General features: G+C 38.5%; 1 protein-coding gene and 2 pseudogenes across 2 annotated transcripts; all 3 read left to right on the forward strand.

Moving 5' to 3' along the window:
* The first annotated feature begins 1,030 nt into the window (after positions 1–1,030).
* On the forward strand, positions 1,031–5,708 carry LOC147482348 (phosphoinositide phospholipase C 6-like; annotated as a pseudogene). Its single transcript, XR_015205177.1, has 9 exons — positions 1,031–1,452; positions 1,526–1,722; positions 2,693–2,828; positions 2,939–3,169; positions 3,248–3,485; positions 3,598–3,715; positions 4,527–4,670; positions 4,747–4,833; positions 5,277–5,708. The product of XR_015205177.1 is annotated as a phosphoinositide phospholipase C 6-like (transcript).
* A 7,328-nt stretch (positions 5,709–13,036) lies between these two features.
* On the forward strand, positions 13,037–14,603 carry LOC147482349 (protein DETOXIFICATION 46, chloroplastic pseudogene; annotated as a pseudogene).
* A 4,246-nt stretch (positions 14,604–18,849) lies between these two features.
* On the forward strand, positions 18,850–19,485 carry LOC147482350 (uncharacterized). Its single transcript, XM_086579293.1, has one exon. The coding sequence runs from the start codon at positions 18,850–18,852 to the stop codon at positions 19,483–19,485; it is 636 nt and encodes a 211-aa protein (XP_086435419.1).
* Positions 19,486–23,689: the final 4,204 nt, after the last annotated feature.

A 23,689-nucleotide genomic window follows, 5' to 3' on the forward strand; every position in this document is an offset into this window, starting at 1 on the left:
ATCCAAATTGCCAAATTTGCGAACAAGAATGCGAACAGACAGGTGATGCGATCGAATATACTACTACCTAAAGTTGGAATTCCAGAAAATTTCGAGTTTTTTTTTTTTTTTTTTTTTTTGATTTTGAAAGGTAATACTACCACCTAGAAATACTCTAATATAATAAAATGAAAATACTCCTATTTGTTGTCCCGTTTTGCACATGGATTTGCTCTATCTACTTACGCTTAGACAAACCTACTCAATATTTTAGATCCATTGGTCTTGTCATTCAGTTTTTAAATTAACCCTTGAAGACAAGTTGTCTGGGGAGGGGACGAGGGGTGGGTTAAGGATATGAGTTTAGCCTAATATATAGACATTCTCTAGTGAAAGGGAAAGGGCGGATAAACGGCATAAACCTGCCGTATGCAGATGGTCCAGTCTATACCTTGAATCAGCTGATCAGGTGTAAAAAAAAAAAACCAAAAGTCAGAACCAACCCTTCATCTCTACACTATATATATTAGCCGGGTTATCAGAAACTACACTTCCTCAATTGAATAGGCTATATCTAATCTCTCATATTTTATAATTTAGAAACACCTCCATCAATTATTCTAATTAACTCCCTCTATTTTAAGTAATTTACAAAAAAACTCTCATCTCACTGAAATTAGAATTAGTTTTTATATTATTTAAAATAATTTAGTCTCTACACTATATGATAGTCGGGTTATCAGGAACCACATTTCTAAACCAAATAGGCTATTTCTAATCTCTCATGTTTTACAATTTAGAAACACTTTTTTCAATTATTCTAATCAGCTCAATCTGTTTTAAGTAATTTACAAAAAATTCTCCCTCACTTGAAATTAGAATTAGCTTTCATATTATTTAAAATAATTTATAAATCTTCTTTGACAGTTATTCAAATTATAATCAATCCCACTTAATATTTTTATATTGTTTAGGCAAATTTAAAGATTCGAAAAAAACCGATCCGTAGCATGGTTCACATAATTGTTTAAAATATAAAACGTGAGTCATGAGTTCCAACTGCTCCAAATATATAGAGAGCCACTTGAATCACCAAAACTTTGTTTTCGATCATTTCAAAACTTGATACGTTAATTTTATATTTAAATTAACAGATGAAAATCATAAATAAAAAAGATGGGGAGTTCGTTATAAGATGTGCATGTGTTTTACAAGAAAATATAAGATAAATGAGGTACAACCGCCGCTGCGTTTGCCAAGTTTACAGATGGAGGAACATTGATGACAGCTGAACAACTTTTGAATTTCTTGATTCATTTTCAAGGTGAAACTTCTGCTAAAGCTTCTGATGCTGTTGAGATTATTCGTCCCGACGACATCATATGTATTGCGTTTACTAGACATGCTTTGACACCGGAAGATTTTCAGTCTTGTCTCTTTTCTGATGATCTTAACTCCGCTATTCGAAACCAGGCGTGCAAACTTTTTTTAGTAAATTATTGCGCGTTTTCGCTACTGTGATTGATGGTATATATTTTTATTTCAGGTTTACCATGATATGACGGCTCCACTGTCCCATTATTTCATCTATACAGCTCACAATTCATATCTAACTGGGAACCAACTAAGTAGTGAATGCAGTGAAGTCCCAATTGAAAAGGCGCTGAAAAGAGCTGTCAGAGTAATTGAACTAGATATATGGCCTAATTCTTCCAAAGATGATGTGCATGTTCTTCATGGACGGTATGTAAAGTTTAGTTTCTTTTGATTTTGAAACTGAATCAATCATGCTTTATGCTTTTGGGACTTGCTTATACCTTCTGTTCGTTTGTTGCTCTAGAAATGCTCATTAAGTATTTGTCTACTCATGGAAATGATTGGGTATAAGGCTATAAGACCAAAAAAATTATAATCTTTAGTTATGGATACTTGAGGTTATGGCCTCCTGGAAATTAATAAATCGAGTTGGGATTCAAAGTATTGATTGCTTGGTTTTCAAGTTTCATGAGGTTCCACTGTTCAGTCTCTTGGTTCGTCAAGGTATTGGTTATCCCAAACTCTTAGTCTGAATGGACTTGGTGGCGGTTAACCTGACACAAGCTGTGCTTCACTAGTTTGAGCGTGCTGCTGAAGTGAATGCAAGAGATTGTACGTATTCTTTAGACAAATATAGGTGACGCTAATACCATTACAAAAAACCTATGAATACTCGATTTGGATTTTTGTATTGTTTCTTGAATCCAACAGAAGCGCTGGGTGGATTGCATGATTGTAATGAATCTTGGTCGGTCTTACAATTATATATCCAAATCACAATCAATGTATATGATGCTAACGAGCTTAAACCAAAAGGGTACTCTGTGCTAAAACTGTGGAACCAAAACACTTACGTGTTAGTGTTAGTAAAACGGCCCATTTCCTGAACGTTTTCTGCATGGAACACTAGTTTACTTGCTCGTCACACATTGGCAAACATGTTACAACTTCGCCCTTGGAACTCTAGTCTACTCACTCTTCACACATTTGCAAACATGCTCAGCTGTTGACCTCGATTTGTACCACTCTTTAAAGTTTTTTTGAGTCAATCAAGGGTAATCTTTGAACGAGTGGCCAGAAAATTAAGCTATCTCAGCATATCCATGATTAATTTTAACCAATATGCTTTTCTGATTAACTTGAACTAATATGCTTTCTCCAATCTCCATAATTCTAGGACCCTGACTAGTCCTGTGGCACTCATTAAATGCTTGAAGTCCATTAAGGAGCATGCATTTTCCACATCGCCATATCCTGTGGTAATAACATTAGAAGACCACCTTAGTCCATATCTTCAAGCTAAAGTAGCCGAGGCAAGTTAGTATTTCACTTTGGAAGTATCTAAATATTTTCTTTTCCTAAAACCTCTGCAACTATCTACCTATCTACTTTTCGCTTCTTATTCATAGCTGTTTGTCTCTAGATGGTCACTCAAGTATTTGGAGAAATGTTGTTCTACCCTAATTCGGAATGTTTAGAGGAGTTTCCTTCGCCGGAAGCATTGAAGTATTGCATTATTTTGTCCACCAAACCACCAAAAGAATACCTTCAACTGCTTGAAGGTAAGACTTATAGGGACAAGGATTTGTTTGAGGAAGATTCGTGGGGCAAGGAGTTACCCGACACTAAACTTGAACTTCCAGTTGATTATAAAGTAAGGAAAAAAATTGTATTTTCTTTTTCAACTTAGTATTTTGCTTACTCCATTAACCTTTGCAATGTTCATTGGCAGAGTGACAGTGAACTGAGTGATCAGATTCAGGATGAAGAGGATATAATTGGCAGCGGTCGTAAATCATTTCAGTTAGGAGCACCACAATACAAGCGTTTAATTGCCATCCATGCTAAAAAGAGTAAGGGTTTGGCTTGAAGGAGTCATTGAAAGTGGATGATGTTAGCGTTAGACGCCTCAGTCTGAGTGAACAAAAACTTGAAAAGGCTAGAGCACATCATGGAACTGCCCTTGTCAGGTATTTAGGATACTCAAGCAACAAGATCTCAGTTCTTCTTTGTTCCACAATGCACTTTTTTATGTTTCTATTATAACCCAGGTGATATTGTGATGCTGGGTTTTTCTATTAGGTTCACCCAGAGGAATCTTCTGAGAGTGTACCCAAAAGGTACTCGTTTCAACTCCTCTAATTACAACCCACTAATTGGATGGATGCATGGAGCTCAAATGGTTGCTTTCAATATGCAGGTAAGGTTTTATCTTTGGTGATGAGAATTATATATGTTCCAGATGTTAAGTTTAAGCTTGGTTTTTGTTTTAGAAACACTTGATTTTCATTCACTATATCTAATAGGCACTAACTTGGTGTTTCATACTGTCTTGTAATCCTATTAGTAGCACTTACACTTTGGATTAAGCTAAATTACAGTCTTCAGTGAGAAAAGCAAGTCGAAGCCTTAGTCTGACATTAGTACTGAAAGGAGTTAATGACAGTTTATTACTTTCTGTAAGGGATGGTTTGGTGTTCACTCTAACATTGCGAAAAACGTATCATTTCCAATGTTGAAGAGGCCGTGTTAAACCTGTAACTCTGAAAAAAATTTGAAATGTGAAAATGCTACAGTGTTCTTCTTCTTTTGGAGTAACTTTGGGTTGTATGAATCTTTGAAACAACTTCCGCATAGCCTTCTAAGGAACGAAATGTCTGAAGGCCAACTCCTTTCAGTTCCAATATGACCTTTTAACCTTTGGGGAAATTATTCACCCTGTCCTGCCAGTTGACCAAGTAGACTAACTTCTCCTAGGACAACAAAGTTTTTCATCCTAGTTCTCCGAGTCAAGTAACCGCGGGATAGATATTTAACCTTAGTCTGCATTATAACATACAGTACTGCTCCTAGACTAATTCGTTTTGCTTACTAACAATTATCATTATTATAATGTAGCCTTTTAGAAAAGAACTGCATCCTTCATATCTTGTACCTTCAGCTTAAAAGATTTGGTTCACTGTAAATGTTGCTACTTCTTATTAGACTAAGAGGTGAATTTTCCATGACAGGGATATGGAAGAGCACTCTGGTTGATGCAGGGAATGTTCAGATCAAATGGTGATTGTGGCTTTGTGAAGAAACCTGATATCCTGATGCAGTCCAATCGACTGTTTGATCCTAAAATTAAACTACCAGTGAAGAAAACCTTGAAGGTGTGTAATATTTATGTTCATGGTGCATGCTTCTTCCTGAAGTAGACCTTGTTTGAGCACTCATTTTGTTGAGCAGGTGAGAGTATATATGGGGGACAGATGGCGTTTGGATTTCAACCCAACACACTTTGATGCCTACTCCCCACCGGACTTCTATACAAGGGTTAGTTCTGGTGTGGTTTTTCTTTATCTAATTTTTTAGTTCATCAGAAGCAGATCTGATCCTTGGTAACCTTCCCTGATCCATGACTATGCCAGAAATATATCCTATTTGCTTGAGGTTGCTTGGCTAAATATTTAATATTCTTCTAGCAGAGTAACAGGAGCACTTAAATTCAGTGACTGGGTGCAGAGTTTCAATCTTTTACTATCTATCTGGGATATGGCCATGGTTCTTATAATATGGAAAGTGGAGCCGTTGGCCTTGCATATATTGAATTAATTGAAACACTGCAGTTAAACTGTGACTCTTTGTGAACTTCGTTTGGTAGTTTTCCTCTTAATATTATAAGACAGGATGGCTATACTGAATTATCCTGATTCTCAGAGGTGTTGCAGGATAGCTTTATTCCCTGAACGCAGTAATTACTATGATTTATCTGGCAGGTTGGGATAGCAGGAGTACCGGCGGATGTCAAGATGCAGAAAACAAAGATAATGGAGGATGATTGAACACCTGTCTGGGACAAAGAGTTTTCTTTCCTATTGACTGTGCCAGAGCTAGCATTGCTTCGGATTGAAGTGCACGAGTATGACATGTCTGAGAAGGATGATTTTGGTGGTCAAACATGTCTACCGGTTTGGGAGTTGAAGGAAGGAATCAGGGCAGTCCCACTCTTCAACCGTAAAGGGGAGAAGTTTCGATCTGTAAAGCTTCTTTTGCAATTCAAGTTTGTTTGACATGGTTTAGTTTGGGTCTTCTATTTAGTGATGCTCTTGGAATGTGCTTAGTATCAGTTGTACTTTTAGAGCTACTGTTTAGTTTTGAGAGGAAGCTCTGCTGGAGTTGGTGCTGATTGGAGACTATCCTTTGTGGATTCTCATGTCGAGCTGCAGGTCAATTTTATTCAAGAAGATTCCATCCCACGAGTATTATTCATGAGAAGGAAAATGTATTATATGTACAGAGAAACGCATGCATCTAGCAATTATCAACATCATGATGATTTCTAAAGCATTCCTTTGTTCACTAAATCGGGCTCCAGAATGCCTAGTATGTATAGAGAACCAACTCTTCAATGTTAAAATAATAATAGAATCCGCAGTATGTGTTGTCAGTCTGCACTCTGCAATAGAATACTCGTGTGCAGATGAAGGGAAAAGATCCAATTCTTTCTAGAACTTTTAGAAAAGCTTGTTAATAAAGGATTATCAACCATGTCCATGTTAACACCACAGCCATAATATTGTACCGAACAAGTATTAACGAAAACATGAAGTATGAGCAGATACTAAAAATGTAATTCACTTGATTCTTTGGCTCTCAGCTCTTCACACATTTGAGTATTATATATTTGTATTTTTAGCATAAATACCTTCCTTGACAACTGAACACACCTTAAAGTTGGGGCCACGGAACATTTAAATCAATAAATTGGGCCGAAGGCCCAATTCCATTTCAAAACAACTCTAGAGAACAGGGTTTTGTGATAATCATTCACAAACCCAATTTCCACGTTTAAATAGCCCATAAACCCAGCTTTTAAATTTTAATAACTCTTAAGGACAAAATAAGTTGGCCCGACTATTTTTATATTTGTTAAATCCCACTTTTACCCTTCCCCGTTTAGTATATAAAGGAAACTAATTTTCAGAGTTAGAAAATCACAAGTCACACTGTGCGCTATGATTTTCTCAAATCTCAAATCTCAAATCTCAAATCATTCTCGAAGATCATTATACCAAACCCTCTAAAAAGGCTTCTAGAAAGGTATATTCAATCATTATACCAATTTGAAATCATATAAGAATTTTTTGTTTAAAACATTTTCCCATGTTGTTATGCTTTTAATTTTGTTTAAAAACATTAATTTAATTTTAGTTTTTAATTTTGTTTGTTCATTAGTTAATATTTTGTTCATTAGATTTTAGATTTAGTTTTTAAAGTTTTGTTTGTTATGTTCATTCTTAATTGAAAATTAGTATTTTGATTTGGTTTTTGCTATGTTTTTGAAGATTATACTATTAACAAAGTATGAACAATGATTGTTCATAGTTTACTAAGAGTATGAACACTGAATGTTCATACTCTTGTTGGACTATGAACATTCATACTCTTGTTTTCACTATGAACATTTAGTGTTCATAATCCACTATGAACAATTGAATTTTCATAGTCAACAAAGATAGTCTATGAGCATTTAGTGTTCATAATCCACTAGTCCAGAGTATGAACACTAAAACATGTTGACAAGAATTGAACATTCATAGTCCATGTTTTTGAAGATTATACTATTAACAAAGTATGAACAATGATTGTTCATAGTGTTTATAGTCTAACAAGAGTATGAACATTCTGTGTTCATAGTGTATGAACAATGAATGTTCATAGTCCACTAGTTCATAGTGTTCTTCATAAGTGTATGAACAATGAATGTTCATAGTCCAGTTTTATAGCACCCCCTAAAACATTAAGACAAGATTGACAAGAATTGAACATTAGTATTTTGATTTGGTTTTTGCTATGTTTTTGAAGATTACATGGACTATTAACGGATTATGAACAATGATTGTTCATAGTTTACTAGGAGTATGAACACTAAATGTTCATACTATAATCCACTAGGAGTATGACCACCGAATATTCATAGTCCAACAAGAGTATGAACATTCTGTGTTTACAGTGGATGAATATTGAATGTTCATAGTCCACTAGGAGTATGAATACTGAATGTTCATAATCCAATAAGAATATGAACATTTAGTGTTCATAGTCCACTAGGAGTATGAACACTGAACATTCTGTGTTCAATGTTTACTAGGAGTATGAACATTAGTATTTTGATTTTAATGTTTTGTTTGTTATGTTCATTCTTAATTGAACATTGTTTGGTATGAACACTAATTGTTGTCTATTTATTTTTGCAGTTTTATATGGATCATACTGTGATTAGTGTTTTTTGCTATAATGGCCGCACTTTTTTCTATTTGTATTGGGTTGAATTCTTCTATTGATGGTGTTACACAAGAGTTATGTGGCAAATGGCTTGAATTGGGATTGATGAGTTTTAACATGTGTTTCTCTCGTGACGCGAGAGATAACTTGATTCAATCTGATGGGGAGTTGCATTCTTTAGCTTGCTATTGTTTTGCAAAGAAGATTCAAATTATTGAGATTAATTTGGTTGTTTGTGAGAGTTTGTTGATTACCTCTAATCATGCAAGTTCATCAAGTTGTGTTGGTGGTGGTGAGGTTGTTGCTTATAAAACTTACAAGTCTGATTTTTGGTGGCATAACCTTGGTGGCGGTGTTGGGCAATGATTTGCTTTAGGTGCACCTGAGTTTTGCTGTAAATTGATAGAGTATTCTATTGTGAGTGGTTACAAATATCAATTAATCAAAAATGAAGAGTTTAGAGTAACCACAGTTTGTGAGAATAAGAATGAGCGAAAATATGAATGGTATATACACTCTTGCGATTCATATGGATGTTTTGAGATTAAGAAGATTAATCTCACACACACTTGTGGTTTTGTATTTAAAGACTACAAACATCCACCTCTCACTTCTTATCTTGTAAAGACTCATATTTTAGATTTTGCTAAAGATAAACCTTCTTTGTCATTGGCGGATATCACATTTTTTATAGTCGTGAGTATGGGCTTACAATTACAAAACATATGGCTTATGTGGGTAAGAAGTTGGCATGGACATAATTGTATGATGATGTTGCTTCATCCTATAATGAACTCTTGTGGAATACAAAAGAGTTGAATCGAAGAGATCTTGGGAATTGTGTTGATCTTCAAGTGAATGATGATGATAAGAAGTTTAAGAGGGTATTTGTTGCTTTTGAATCAAGTATTCATGGTTTCAAATATTGTCACCCAATAGTATATTTAGATGGGACATTCTTGAGATCTAAGTATAAAGGTGCTTGTTGGCTGGTACTGCCAAAAATGGCAATCAAGGTGTGTCCCTTATCTTACTTGCATGTTTTACACCTAATTTAAGTATAAATATGAATTGTTCATACCTGTTTTAGGTATGAACACTTATTGTTCATACCTGTTTCCGCTATGAACACTTAGTGTTCATACCTTTTCAGTTATCTCATATTTTGTTATCATCCATTTTATTAAGTTTTTTCTGTTTTGTATAGTTATTGAGGTATGAACAATGGTTGTTCATAGTCCAACAAGAGTATGAACAATCATTGCTCATAGTTCAATGCTATGAACACTGAATGTTCATAGTCCAACAAGAGTATGAACATTCAGTGTTCATAGTGTATGAACACTGAATGTTCGTAGTCCACTAGGAGTATGAACACTGACTGTTCATAGTCCAATAAGAGTATGAACATTCTGTGTTCATAGTGTATGAACACTGAATGTTCATAGTCCAGTGTTTATAGTGTTCATAGCACCCTAAAGCATTAAGACAAGATTGACAAGAATTGAACATTAGTATTTTGATTTGGTTTTCGCTATGTTTTTTAAGATTATACTATTAACGGAGTATGAACAGTGATTGTTTATAGTTTACTAGAAGTATGAACACTGAATGTTCATAATCCAACAAGAGTATGAACACTAAATGTTCATAGTAGTCCAACAAGAGTATGAACATTCTGTGTTCATAGTCCAGTGTTCATAGTGTTCTCAGTCATAGTGTTCATAGCACCCTAAAACATTAAGACAAGATTGGCAAGAATTGAACATTAGTATTTTGATTTAGTTTTTGCTATGTTTTTGAAGATTATACTATTAATGGAGTATGAACAGTGATTGTTCATAGTTTACTAGGAGTATGAACACTGAATGTTCATAGTCCAACAAGAGTATGAACATTCAGTGTTTATAGTGTATGAATACTGAATGTTCATAGTCCAACAAGAGTATGAACATTCTGTGTTTATAGTGTATGAACACTAAATGTTCATAGTCTACTAGGAGTATGAACAGTGAATGATGATAGTCCAACAAGAGTATGAACATTCAGTGTTCATAGTCCACTAGGAGTATGAACACTGAACACTCAGTGTTCACTAGGAGTATGAACACTGAATTGAACATTAGTATTTTGATTTTAATGTTTTGTTTGTTATGTTCATTCTTAATTGAACATTGTTTGGTATGAACACTGATTGTTGTCTATATATTTTTGCAGTTTTATATGGATCATACTGTGATTGGTGTTTTCTGCTACAATGGCGACACTTTTTCTATTCATATTGGGTTGAATTCTTCAATTGATGGTGTTACACAAGAGTTATGTGGCAGATGGCCTGAATTGGGATTGAAGAGTTTTAATATGTATTTCTCCCGTGACTCGAGAGATAACTTGATTCAATCTGATGGGGAGTTGCATTTTTTGGCTTGATATTATTTTGCAAAGAAGATTCAAATTATTGAGATTAATTTGGTTGTTTGTGAGAGTTTTTTGATTACCTCTAATCATGCAAGTTCATCAAGTTGTATTGGTGGTGGTGAGGTTGTTGCTCATAAAACTTACAAGTCTGATTTTTGGTGGCGTAACTTTGATGGCGGTGTTGGGCAACGATTTGCTTTAGGTGCGCCTGAGTTTCGTTGTAAATTGATAAAGTATTCTCTTGTGAGTGGTTACAAATATCAATTAATCAAGAATGAAGAGTTTAGAGTGACCGTAGTTTATGAGAATAAGAAGGAGCAAAAATGTGAATGGTGACTACACTCTTGCGATTCATATGGATGTTTTGAGATTAAGAAGATTAATCACACACATACTTGTGGTTTTGCATTTAAAGACTACAAACATCCACCTCTCACTTCTTATCTTGTAAAGACTCATATTTTAGATTTTGCTAGAGATAAACCCTCTTTGTCATTGGCGGTTGGCGGATATCACCTTTTTTTATAGTCGTGAGTATGGGCTTATAATTACAAAACATATAGCTTATGCGGGTAAGAAGTTGGCATTGACAGAGTTGTATGATGATGTTGCTTCATCCTATAATGAACTCTTGTGGTATACAAAAGAGTTGAAGCGAATAGATCCTGGGAATTGTGTTGATCTTCCAGTGAATGATGAGAATAGGAAGTTTGAGAGGGTGTAGTAGCTATTTTTATAGATGGACCATAGCATGTATTGGGCAAAGAGATAGGGTCCAGACCACAGTATGTATTGGGTCAAGAGAGTGGGCCCAAGGTGTGTGGCCCATGAAGTAAACCTAAGAGAGGGATATAAAAAGGAAGAGAAGAGAAGAGCAAGAGGGGGAGGGGAGAGAGTGGAGGTGAACTACGCGGCTTGATCCCAAAATGGGTACGTAGGCAACCTTATTGGTGCAGCCGATCCAAAAGAGAGCGGGAGTACGAGTAAATTGAGAGGTCTCGGTAATTGGATGCGACAAATGGCTCCGTCTGTGGGGATGAGCACAAAATCAGATAAGTTTGATATTTCATTATATAATATCGGCTCCGCTCTGCAAGGGGTTTCTGAGATTGAGATGTCGTTTTCAAGTTCCCATCTTTTTTGGGCTAGAGAAGGTAATCGGGGTCGTGCTGTCTTTTTTTAAAAAAAAAGTTGTTTATATTGTATGGAATGAGATCGAGTCAGTTAGAGGGAGTTGGTTCCAGCAACATAGTTTGAGAGAGAAATAAGAGGGGTCTTTGGGAAGTGCAAGTAACAGCGTGGTTGCCTCGGTAATAGTCGTTGCCGCATCTACCCTCGCTCTTACCTCCTCCAATCTACGGTAGAGTTGCAGCTCTGGTGGTTGTTGTGGTTCATCGACCAAGTCATCGCATTTTGAATTTGACGCAAGGGAATTTAATTCATGAGATTGTATTTGATGATTTGTACAAGAGAATGTAAATGTTCAAACTAGTGGGGATCTTGAAATTGAAGACGTAAGAATGGATTTTTGTGCTGAGGAGGAGTCTTTGTATAATGTTATGGTGGGTCCAAATTCAGCTGCTGAGGTTATCTTTGCGTTTACAGTGAGTAGTGGGTTTGAACCAGAAACAATTGCGCTTTCTGAGGACGAACAACATAATGATGTAATAATGGTGGAGACTATGATGCCTATAACTGAAATCTGTGTGGAGCAGTGTGAAGGTGCTAGTACTGTGGATTATGATCGAGCTGAGGGAGTTGGTGGAAGGACAGAATCTGTTTCACATGAGGAAATTTGTACCAAAGAAGATATAAAGGGAGAAGATAGTTACTTTTTAGAGGTTCAACTAGCTGAAGGTCATTATACAGGAGATGAAGAGCGGAAAATGGGAGTTAATGGTGGCAGCACATGTGTTGGGTTTTCCAATATAATTAGTAGATCATTGGTTGATGAAATGAGAGTTGGCAGTGGAGAGGAACTTGCAGTTGTGGAGGAAGGAGCGGATCTTGAAGTGAGAGATGTAATATTTGAAGTTTATACCTCGGAGGAGGTGGTGCTGGATGGAAACATTGAATCATTTTCAAGAGAGAAGCTTGTCCTCGAGGAGGATACTTGCACTGTAGATGGGTGTGGTTGTCCGCATATATGAAACGATACCTAATCAGCTCAAGGAGAATCTGGGCGAAATCTGTGTTACAGTGGATTCAAGCCAAGTACATAATGTTGGTGATGTCAATTCATTCTTGGAGATTGGAGTTACGAAAGGTCATCCTTCAGAAGATGAGGAGGGAGAAAGTGGTGTTGAAGTGGTAAAAGAGGGGCATGTAGTGGCTACTCATGAAGTGTTAGTTAAGCAAATCCAAGTTATCGTGGGAAATGGATTTGGAATGAAGGAAAAGGGTGAAGAGGAGAGGATACCTCAGGGATTGGGGGATTTGTCGTCGGAGGCTTAGATTACATTCGGACTTTGAAATCGGAGTGGGCTATTGTTGAGAAGGTGTTTGATGAAGTGGGTGAGAGAGGTGTTTCTTCTAATTCTTGTAGTTTTAACGTAATGATCGATGGGCATTGTAGAGTCGGAAGTGGAATTTCGGAGGTGGAAAGATGGTTGGAGGTGATGTAAGCGAAAGGCTATTTTTTGGATAATGGGGAGTGTACTTTGGTTGTTGGTTTTTTAGGTAAGATAGGTTGTGCTGGTAAGGTGTTTGTGCTTTTTGAGAAGATGGTTGAGAAAGGGAGTGCATGTTACGTTAAGAGTGGACTGCTATTAGGTGATTGATGAAGATGAGGCGAGATTAATTGTTGTTGTGCCTGTGAGGTTAATTGCTCGTCATGGGGAATGCTTGTAGTGAATGGCCGCAGGACATTCTATTTCGTATACTCTCATTGGTGACTATTAGAGATGCTGTCAAAACAAGGGTGTTATCTGCGAACTGGAGATATCTTTTGTGTTCACATACCGTTGAAGCTGAGTTGGTTAGCTGGATGCGACAATTACGACGTCAAATAACAATTTCATGCATTAGTCCTGTTGACCAAAAATCGTAATTTAACCACCCCACATGAAGAAGAAGAAGAATTTTTTTTCTAGTACTAGTAGTAGGACTGTAGGAGTAGTACTACTGAAGAAGAAGAAGAAGAGAATATAGATGAGTTTGAAGCAGGGAATGAGAGTAATATATTAAAGCAGATAAAAGAGATAGGATTATTTGCTGGACCAGCGGTGGGTTTATGGATATGTGGGTCTTTAATGAGTTTAATTGATACTGTTGTTATTGGTCAAGGGAGTTCTCTTGAACTTGCTGCATTAGGTCCTGGGAATCTAAGTTTTTGGTTTCACTTGTATATCTATCTTGCTATTTGTTGGTTTCACTTGTGGAGTGGGAATGCTACTGCTTACAAAAGTCATGGGTGCACAAATATTAACTGCTTTTACTGGACCAAAGAACTTGAGTATAGTACCAGCTGTGAACACATATGTCCAGATTCAAGGTTTAGCATGGCCCGCTATTCTTGTTGGATGGGTTGCTCAAAGTGCAAGTTTAGGCATGAAAGATTCTTGGGGCCCTTTGAAGGCGTTAGCGGTTGCCAGTGCTGTAAATGGCATCGGTGATATTGTGCTCTGCTGTTTCTTAGGCTATGGTATAGTGGGTGCTGCGTGGGCAACCATGGTGGTCACAAATTATTGCAGTTTTTATGATGAGTGAAAGTTTGAACAAGAAAGGATTCAATGCTTACTCTATTTCTGTTCCATCACCCAAAGGACTTCTGAAAATATTTAAGCTTGATGCTCCAGTGTTCATAACAATGATTTCAAAGGTGGCCTTCTACTCCCTGCTTACTTATTTTGCTACATCTATGGGTACAAATACCACTGCAGCCCATCAGGTTATGATTCAAGTGTTCTACATGTGTACTGTATGGGGTGAACCCTTCTCAAACTGCACAATCATTTATGCCTGAGTTAATATTTGGGATTAATCGAAGTTTGAAGAAGGCAAGAATGCTTCTCAAGTCTCTCATGATCATTGGAGCAATAACTGGATCTGGGTTAGGAATCATTGGAACAGTAGTCCCTTGGTTCTTCCCCAATCTTTTTACTTCTGACCTTGAGGTCATTGGAGAGATGCACAAAGTGTTGCTTGCATACTTCATTGCGTTAATGGTGACACTAGCGACTCATAGCCTTGAAGGAACATTGCTGGCTGGTCAGGATCTTCGGTATCTAAGTTTTTCAATGGGCGGATGTTTTTCTTTGGGCTGTCTTGTTGTACTGCTGCTTAGCAGTAGAGGCTATGGTCTACCATTAGGGCAGGAAATGGAGCGGGTTCGGGTCAAATCAGACTATATCCATGCCCAGATCCATTTTTTCAATACAAACCCAGATCCGGATCCATGACCCGAATGGATCCAAAATGGCATACCATATCCGAACCATTTTGTAAATGGGATAATCGGATCCGACCCGAATTGCAAACCACAAGTTCTCAATCACCCACGTGTCTACAAACAAGAGAGACCTATTATTATTTGGAAGATATATTAACAAAATTTTATATTTTGGATTCGGATCTAGGAGGATCCGAACCGTTTAGAGTAAAACCATATTTGAATCCAAATTAAAAATGGATAATCCATATCCAACCCATTTTCTTATTCGGACTCATTATTAAGGTCCAAACCCGTTGAAATGGGTTTGGATCGGGTCGGATTCGTGTCAAAACCTGCACCATTTCTAGCCCTATCTACCATGCTGCTGGTGGGCCCTTGTAGGATTTCATTAGGTCGGTTTTCAATCGCTTTAAGGCGATTGACTTCTTCTAATGGCTTACTTTATTCGGAGGAGTTCAGCCAAAGTCAATTGGAGAGGATGAAAATAGTGTAAAATTCTTTAAGCCTACACAGATCATCAGGACCATTACGTCAGCTGATTGTATGATTGTGCGCTACATGCTTCGGCTTCTTTTGGGAACATTATGAAAGCGGGAATACTCACCACTATGCTACAAAGACTTGGTTCTCTGTGAATTCGGATGTGGTTCATTGTTGTGGTGGTGGTCGACAGATGAGAACAACGATGCAGTAAGTTGTGTGTCTCGAGTTTAGTTGAGCTTGCACATATGCAGGAGGGCGGATGGGAGGAGACATCTATAGACCCACATGTAAATATAGAATTTGGGGCAGGTTGAGCTGTTCCCGAATTTGCATTCTGAAGGAGAGCGGAGGGGTTCGAGAAAACCCTTCGTGGATATGTCGTGGGGCTATCCGAAGGAGTGCGGGGGGGGGATGAGCCATCCGCGGACCCTCGTGTCCGAATCAAACAGGGGGCAGGTTGAGCTGTTCCCGGATGTGCATTCCGAAGGAGAGCGAAGGGGTTCGAGAAGACCCTTCACGGATATGTCGTGGGGCTATCCGAATGAGTGTGGGGGGATGAGCCATCCGCGGACCCTCGTGCCCGAATCAAACAGCATGTGTGGGGCAGGCAAAGTTGTCTCGGACCATCATGTCTGAAGCATCGAGCGGGATAGAATCCGTGGACCCTCATGTCCAAACATTGCGTGTGGGGCAAGTAGAGCTGTCCCGGACCGTCGTGTCCGAAGCCTCGAGCGGGATAGGATCCGTGGACCCTCATGTCCAAACAGCGCGTGTGGGGCAGGCAGAGCTGTCTCGGACCGTCGTGTCCAAACAGCGCGTGTGGGGCAGGCAAAGCTGTCCTGGACTGTCATGTCCGAAGCCTCAAGCGGAATTGGAACTGCGGAACCTCGTGTCCAAACAGCGCGGGTGTGGAGGGTGAACCCTCCACAGACATGAGATCCGAGTCAAACCTGGGGGCAAGCTAAGTTGCCCCTCATCAGACTCCACTCCAGAGCAGAGATAGCGGGGGGATGAGCCCTCCGCGGACATGAGATTTGAGTCAAACCTGGGGGCAAGCTGAGTTGCCTCTCATCAGGCCCTCCACTCCAGAGGCGAGGCAGCAGGGGATGGATGAGCCCTCCACGGACATGAGATCCTAGTCAAGCCTGGGGGCAAGCTGAGTTGCCCCTCATTAGACTCCACTCCAGAGCAGAGATAGCGGGGGGATGAGCCCTCCGCGGACATGAGATCCGAGTCAAACCTGGGGGCAAGCTAAGATGCCCCTCATTAGACTCCACTCCAGAGCAGAGATAGCGGGGGAGATGAGCCCTCCGCGGACATGAGATTCTAATCAAACTTGGGGGCAAACAGAGTTGCCCCTCAATAGACTCCACTCCCGAGTAGAGACAGTGGGGGGGATGAGCCTTCCGCGAGCCAGAGTTCCAAATTGCAATTGGGAGCAAGCTACATATCCAGAAAGAACAATACTATTGAGTTCGACAAAAGAGAAATAGAGGGGAGGGGGCCCTTTGCGGACGGGATATCAAATTCCATGAGTAAGTGCAAGGGGGATGAGACCCTTGGCGTATACAATGTTGAGTTCTAAGAAAGGGTGAGACACTCCGCGCACATTGTAGTAAGTTATGTGGAGGAGAGCTTATGGCGGGATGAGACACTCCGCGGGTATGGTAGTGAATTTTGTAGAGGAGAGTGGATAGCAGGGTTGAGACACTTCGCTGGCATGAGGATTGAGCTTGAAGAGTGAGAGCGAAGGGGATGAGACCCTTCGTGGATACGCTAATGAGTTATATGAACGAGAACCGATAGAGTGAGACACTTCGCAGACATGATGATTGAGGTGGAAGAGGGAGTGCCAAGGGAAAGAGACCGTTCGAGGAATGGTAGTGAATTATGTAAGGAGAGCTAATAGCAGAAAGAGAATGAGGATTTCGAGTCCCAGACTTCTTCAGCCCAGACTATCAAAAGAGGGATCGCGGAGTAGAGTTTACTTATGGTTGACGGTCGTGGAACTATTGGAGGTTTGCAAAAAGAACCATAGCAAAGAGGCTAGAAAGATAGAGAAAGCGTAACCAAGAAAAGGGGTTAGAAGAGATGTAATGCACCTACATATAACAGAGGCCTACGGAGATCTAAGATACACATAATTTATTGGCTGAGGTTGGAGAACTGGGGTAAGTAGTGGTGAAGGAAGAGCAAGACAAGGGGAGGACTATAATATAATTCGCGGCCAACAAAGTCACAGAGTCAAGAAAGATGAGAGTGCAAAATGCAAGAGTACGCAGACAAAGAGAATATGGACGGAGTACTTTACAGACATACGATCCAGTAGCAGAGTATATGGATATGGAATGTCCCGAGGAAAAGAAGACTGCATACAATCTCAGGATACTGCGGATATTTAGAGTTTAGAGAGAGACAAGGAAGTTCAGAGACTTCTCGGCCTACCGTCGTCATCACCGCCAAACCCGAGAGGGGGCAAATGTAGTAGCTATTTTTATAGATGGACCATAACATGTATTAAGCCAAGAGATAGGGTCCAGACCACAGTATGTATTGGGCCAAGAGAGTGGACCCAAGGTGTGTGGCCCATGAAGTAAACCTAAGAGAGGGGTATAAACATGAAGAGAAGAGAAGAGCAAGAGGGGGAGGGGAGAGAGTGGAGGTGAACTACGGTGGCTTGATCCCGAAATGGGTACGTACGCAACCTAATTGGTGCAGCCGATCCAAAAGAGAGCGGGAGTACGAGTAAATTAAGAGGTCGTGGTAATTGGATGCGACAGAGGGTATTTGTTGCTTTTGAATCAAGTATTCATGGTTTCAAATATTGTTGCCCGATGGTATATTTAGATGGGGTATTCTTGAGATCTAAGTATAAAGGGTGCTTGTTGGCTGCTACTGCCAAAAATGGCGATCAAGGTATGTCCTTTATCTTACTTGCATGTTTTACACCTAATTTAAGTATAAATATGTATTGTTCATAATTGTTTTAGGTATGAACACCTATTGTTCATACATGTTTCTGCTATGAACACTTAGTGTTCATACCTTTTCAGTTATCTCATATTTTGTTATCATCCATTTTATTAAGTTTTTTCTATTTTGTACAGTTATTAAGATATGAACAATGGTTGTTCAAAGTCCAACAAGAGTATGAACAATCATTGTTCATAGCACACTAGGAGTATGAACACTGAATGTTCATAGTTAAACAAGAATATTTCAGTTATATCATATCTTGTTATCTTTTGTTGTTTTGTAGGATTGTTTCCTCATGTTGTTGGTGTTGTTGATATTGAAAATGAATCCAATTAGCTTTGGTTTATTGATATGTTTAAGAAGGCTTTTGGGTATGATAGGAGGTATACCTTTCTGAGTGATAGACATCATGGTTTGCTTGTGAACATTCCTCTTGTATTTCCTGGTTCATCAGTTTCTGCTTGTGGCACATAGAGAACAACCTTAAAACAACTTTGTCAAAGAAATGTGGTTTGACAAAAGTTTTGGTGGCCTTATTCAAGAAATGTGCTTATGCTGCCACACATGAGGTGTTTGAGGAGCGCATGGTTGAATTGTTGAATATAGGTGGAGATGCAGTTTCAAATTTTCTGTCTAGGGCACCTTATGAGAATTGGGCAAATACGTACTTCTGTGGTGCCCGGTATGGTGAGATGTGCTCTTCTCTGGCGGAGTGCTTCAACAACTGGATATACAAATAGCGTTATCTGCCTGTTACAGCCATGATAGATGAAATTCGCATTACGATGATGAATATGGCATCTAAATGGAGGAAGGAGTGCAAGAACTGGAAAACTGTTCTTTGTCTTAAAATGGAATCGAAGTTGGTTGAGAGGATTAAGGAGGCTCGTGGTGTGACTGTGATAAGGTCAGATGAGCATGTGTTTCAAGTTGTTACAGAGAAGCATGAGTATCGGGTAGATTTGCGAGAGTGCACTTGCAACAATTGGGGCATAGATGGGTTTCCTTGTCGACATGCGATTGCGAATATTTATTGCAAAAGAGATTCAGTGTATTCATTTATTGAAGTTGCATTTCTCACCACTTCTTTTAGCAGCACCTACTTTCATGGCATCACTGCAATTAGCCGCAATGAGATATGCTCGGATGTTTCGGATGATTTGGGCATTCTGCCACCAGATATGAAGAGGGCTTCGGGTAGACCACGAGTTAAGAGGATTGAGAGCATGGGTGATATGCGTTATACTGCCCACAAATGCAGAAAGTGCTACAAGACCGACCGACATGACCGAAAGACTTGCCTTGGGAAATCTGTTCATGTGCCAACTGACGATGGGGAATCTAGATCAATGGTAGAGTTGCCTAGTGACGATGGGGTATCTAGGGTTTGGCAATGTTTTGATGTGGTAAGCACTAGTAAGGCTGTTTGATGTTTTGTTTTTGATTGACTTATTAATATGAATACAGTTTTGGAATTTATTTTTTAAAGTCTCTTATGATTATCATCCATTTTATTTAGTTTTTTGTGTTTTGTACAATTATTGAGGTATGAACAATGGTTGTTCATAGTCCAATAGGTATGAACATTCATTGTTCATAGTCCAACAAGAGTATGAACACTGAATGTTCATAGTCCAATAGGTATTGTTTCAGCAAGATTTGCCAAAACACACCAGTTGAGGGTTGTGAGTAATGTTTTTTGGAGATGGTGAAGGAGATGGTGATTGGGGAAAGATGAGACTGGACTTCGGTTTTGAAGTTGCCTACGTACCCAAAGATATTGCTTGGGATCAAGTCTCGATTGCGTAGTTCTAGAAAAATGACGAAGGTTGGATTTTATAGGTAGCATTGGTGATAGTTACTTCCTCGTTCTCCAATATTCCAATCGTGGGATGAAGTTGGAGAACTGGCGGAGAACCTGTCCAATCATGGGATGAAGTTGGAGAGGCTGGGACAACAACCGTCGGCTTAATGAGATGAAGTTGGAAAACTGGCGGGACAACTGTAGCTCGTGGAATGAAGTTGGAGAACTGGCAGGAGAACTGTCAGCTCGTGGGATGAAGTTGGAGAACTGGCGGGAGAACTGTCAGTTCGTGGAATGAAGTTGGAGAACTGGTAGGAGAACTGTCAGCTTGTGGGATGAAGTTGGAGAACTGGCGGGACATCTGTCAGCTTGTAGGATGAAATTGGAGAACTGGCGGGACATCTGTCAGCTCGTAGGATGAAGTTGGAGAACTGGCGGGAGAACTGTCAGTTCGTGGATTGAAGTTGGAGAACTGGCGGGAGAACTGTCATTTTGTGGATTGAAGTTGGAGAACTGGAAAGAGAACTGTCAGCTCGTGGGATGAAGTTGGAGAACTGGCGGGACATCTGTCAGCTCGTGGAATGTAGGCTTTGAGCATGGGCTTTTTCATAGATAAGCTCTGAGCATGGGCTCTGAGCGTGGGCTTGTTTATAGTTGGGCTCTGAGCGTGGGCTTGTTTATAGTTAAGCTCTGAGCATGGGCTTGTTTATAGTTAAGGGCTCTCGAGCATGGGCTCTTGGCTCTGCGTGGGCTTGTTTATAGTTGGGCTCTGAGCATGGGCTCTGAGCGTGGGCTTGTTTATAGTTGGGCTCTGAGCATGGGCTTGTATTGAATTGGGCTCTGAGCATGGGCTCTGAGTGTGGGCTTGTTTATAGTTGGGCTCTGAGCGTGGGCTTGTTTATAGTTGGGCTCTGAGCATGGGCTTGTATTGAATTGGGCTTATATTGGGCCACATTTGTGGGGGCCGGAACAGGTATGAACATTGAATGTTCATAGTCCAACAAGAGTATAGTATGAACATTCAGTGTTTATAGGTCAATGGTATGAACACTGAATGTTCATAGTCCAACAAGAGTATGAACATTCATTGTTCGTAGTTCAAAGGTATGAACACTGAATGTTCATAATCCAACAAGAGTGTGAACATTCATTGTTCATAGTTCAATGGTATGAACACTGAATGTTCATAGTCCAACAAGAACATTCAGTGTTCATAAATAAAGCTACATAAAAGCAAACACAATTGGAAATGTTTAATTAAATACGTTATCACCTAATACATCACTTAAACTAAACAAATTAATCAAAAAAATTTCTTAACTTTCTTAATTACCTTAAAAAAAGCAACTCAAATGATAAAAAAAACATTTTTTTTTCACTTTTAATTAATTACCCAAGCTTTCATCCATTTTATTATGTTTTTTATGTTTTGTACAATTATTGAGGTATGAACAATGGTTTTTCATAGTCCAATAGGTATGAACATTTAGTGTTCACAGTTCAATGGTATGAATACTGAATGTTCATAGTCCAACAAAAGTATGAACAGTCAGTGTTCATAGTTCAATGGTATGAACACTGAATGTTCATAGTCCAACAAGAGTATGAATATTCATTGTTCATAGTCCAATATAAGCATGAACACTGAATGTTCATAGTCCAACAAGAGTATGAACATTCATTGTTCATAGATAGTCCACTAGGAGTATGAACACTGAATGTTCATATTCTAACAAGAACATTCATTGTTCACACTTGTTAGACATGAGTTTATAATAGTTTCCAATAAGATAATAAAGATTAAGAGAACACATGATAAACATCAATAATAGTTCACTTTCATAACAAAATTGATTCTTGATTTGTCTTTCATAACAATTGATATACAGTTATATTGACGCACTCACACACATTCATACACGTCAAAATATAATGTTTTATACTTCCTTACATTCATTAATCATTAAACAACCCATTCCGATAATTTTTCATAAACTCATGATTTTATAGAGTCCAGCTTCTTGGGTTGTTTGTCAGTAACCGGCATACAAGTTTAGGGCGCATGTTGTGTGCTTCTTTTGCATTTGTTACTTCAGAGAAATCACATCGACCATTTAAAAAAATAATTTCCATCATTTTGCAAACATGGAGTCCACAATCAGTGCTGCAATTTAGAAAATACAAATCTCAGGTCAATTATAACTTTCTTAATGTAGAAGTTTATAAGAATTTCAATGAATAATTATGCATTTACCTATTGGTTTGCTGCGTACATTTTGGAGACTGTATTCTTACTTGACTACTGAGCAAATGAATTGTCTTTTTCTCCTTTCTGATTTGAAGATTTATTTTCTCAACCAATTTCTTCTTCTGCAAAATAACAAGAAGTTATTCCTTTATTTATATTAGAATATACAAAAGTTTCTTATTATTTTAGTGTTGAAATTACCATGTCTTTTGCAATTTTGGATGACTTTTTCTTGTAGCTTACGGAGTTGAAATGTAACCATTTCTCTTGTTTTCTCTCTATGAACTCGACCACCAGTAGTGTCCAATGGTTTTCTGAATGTAGTGGAATTGCCAAGAATGTGGCACTCAAGTTGATTGTGTCCACTATTTCCATTATATTTTGTGACATTGAGTGCGTGAAATAATAAGAATGTGAGACCAACCATAATATAGATATGAAACAATAATTTGAAATAAATAATTCACCTTTGAGTTCGCAGATAGTAGCATGTTTCTTTTTTGTTTGGGAACTTTTTGCGAAGTTGGACAGACCACCAGCCGATGACCTGTTAAATTGAGCATTTTTGAGATTCAAAACAAAGTATAAATGAAGTAAGTTCTACAAATAAATGAAGGTCAGATATCGAAATTAAAAAATAACAAAGTATATATATTATTCTGTTGATGTAAGGTCAGGTATGAACATTCACTGTTTCTAATTCAATGGTATGAACACTGAATGTTCATAATTTAATGGTATGAACATTCATTGTTCATAGTCCAATAGGAGTGTGGACACTGAATGTTCATGTGTTCATAGCCCAACAAGAGTATGAACATTCAGTGTTCATAGTCCACTAGGAGTATAAACACTGAATGTTCATAGTCCAACAAGAGTATGAACATTCAGTGTTCATAGTGTATGAACACTGAATGTTCATAGTCCACTAGGAGTATAAACACTGAATGTTCATAGTCCACTAGGAGTATGAACACTGAATGTTCATATTTAACAAGAGTATGAACATTCATTGTTCATAGTCCACTAGGTATATGAACAATGATTGTACCATAGTCCAACAAGAGTATGAACATTCATTATTCATAGTCCAATAGGAGTAAGAACACTGAATGTTCATAGTCCAACAAAAGTATGAAAATTCATTGTTTATGGTCTAGAAAGGAGTATCAGAATTTACTTGACAATCAATTTCCCTATCAAACAAAAGGTTTTCTACTAGAGAACCACCTATTTGGAAATTGTCACCATCTCCCCAAGCGATTGTGCTTCAAAAACCACAAGAAATTAGCATCAGTCAAAAATGTTATTTGATGTCATTTTAAACTTGTAAAACACTACAGTCTTCCTAGACTTACCTAGTGTCTCCCACTTTAAAGAAAGTGTTGATAACTTGTTTGTGGCTTTCTTATAATCCATCATAGTAGGGACTTGTCTTAGGGTCTAGCAGTGGGCCGACACTGTCAATATCTCTGACTTGCTTCCCCTATCAACAATTACTTTGCCAGTGTCAAAGTTCTTTACTTTTTTAAGTGGCTTCGTCTTCCCTTCTTTGGTGAAATTGGGGTCCATCTGCTTAGTT

Source organism: Coptis chinensis, chromosome 8 (genome assembly GCF_015680905.1).
Source record: "Coptis chinensis isolate HL-2020 chromosome 8, ASM1568090v1, whole genome shotgun sequence".
Classification (NCBI taxonomy): domain Eukaryota; kingdom Viridiplantae; phylum Streptophyta; class Magnoliopsida; order Ranunculales; family Ranunculaceae; genus Coptis; species Coptis chinensis.

Coding starts and splice junctions, on each gene's coding strand:
- LOC147482350 (XM_086579293.1), top strand. CDS start 18,850: ATGGCATCTAAATGGAGGAAGGAGTGCAAGAACTGGAAAACTGTTCTT.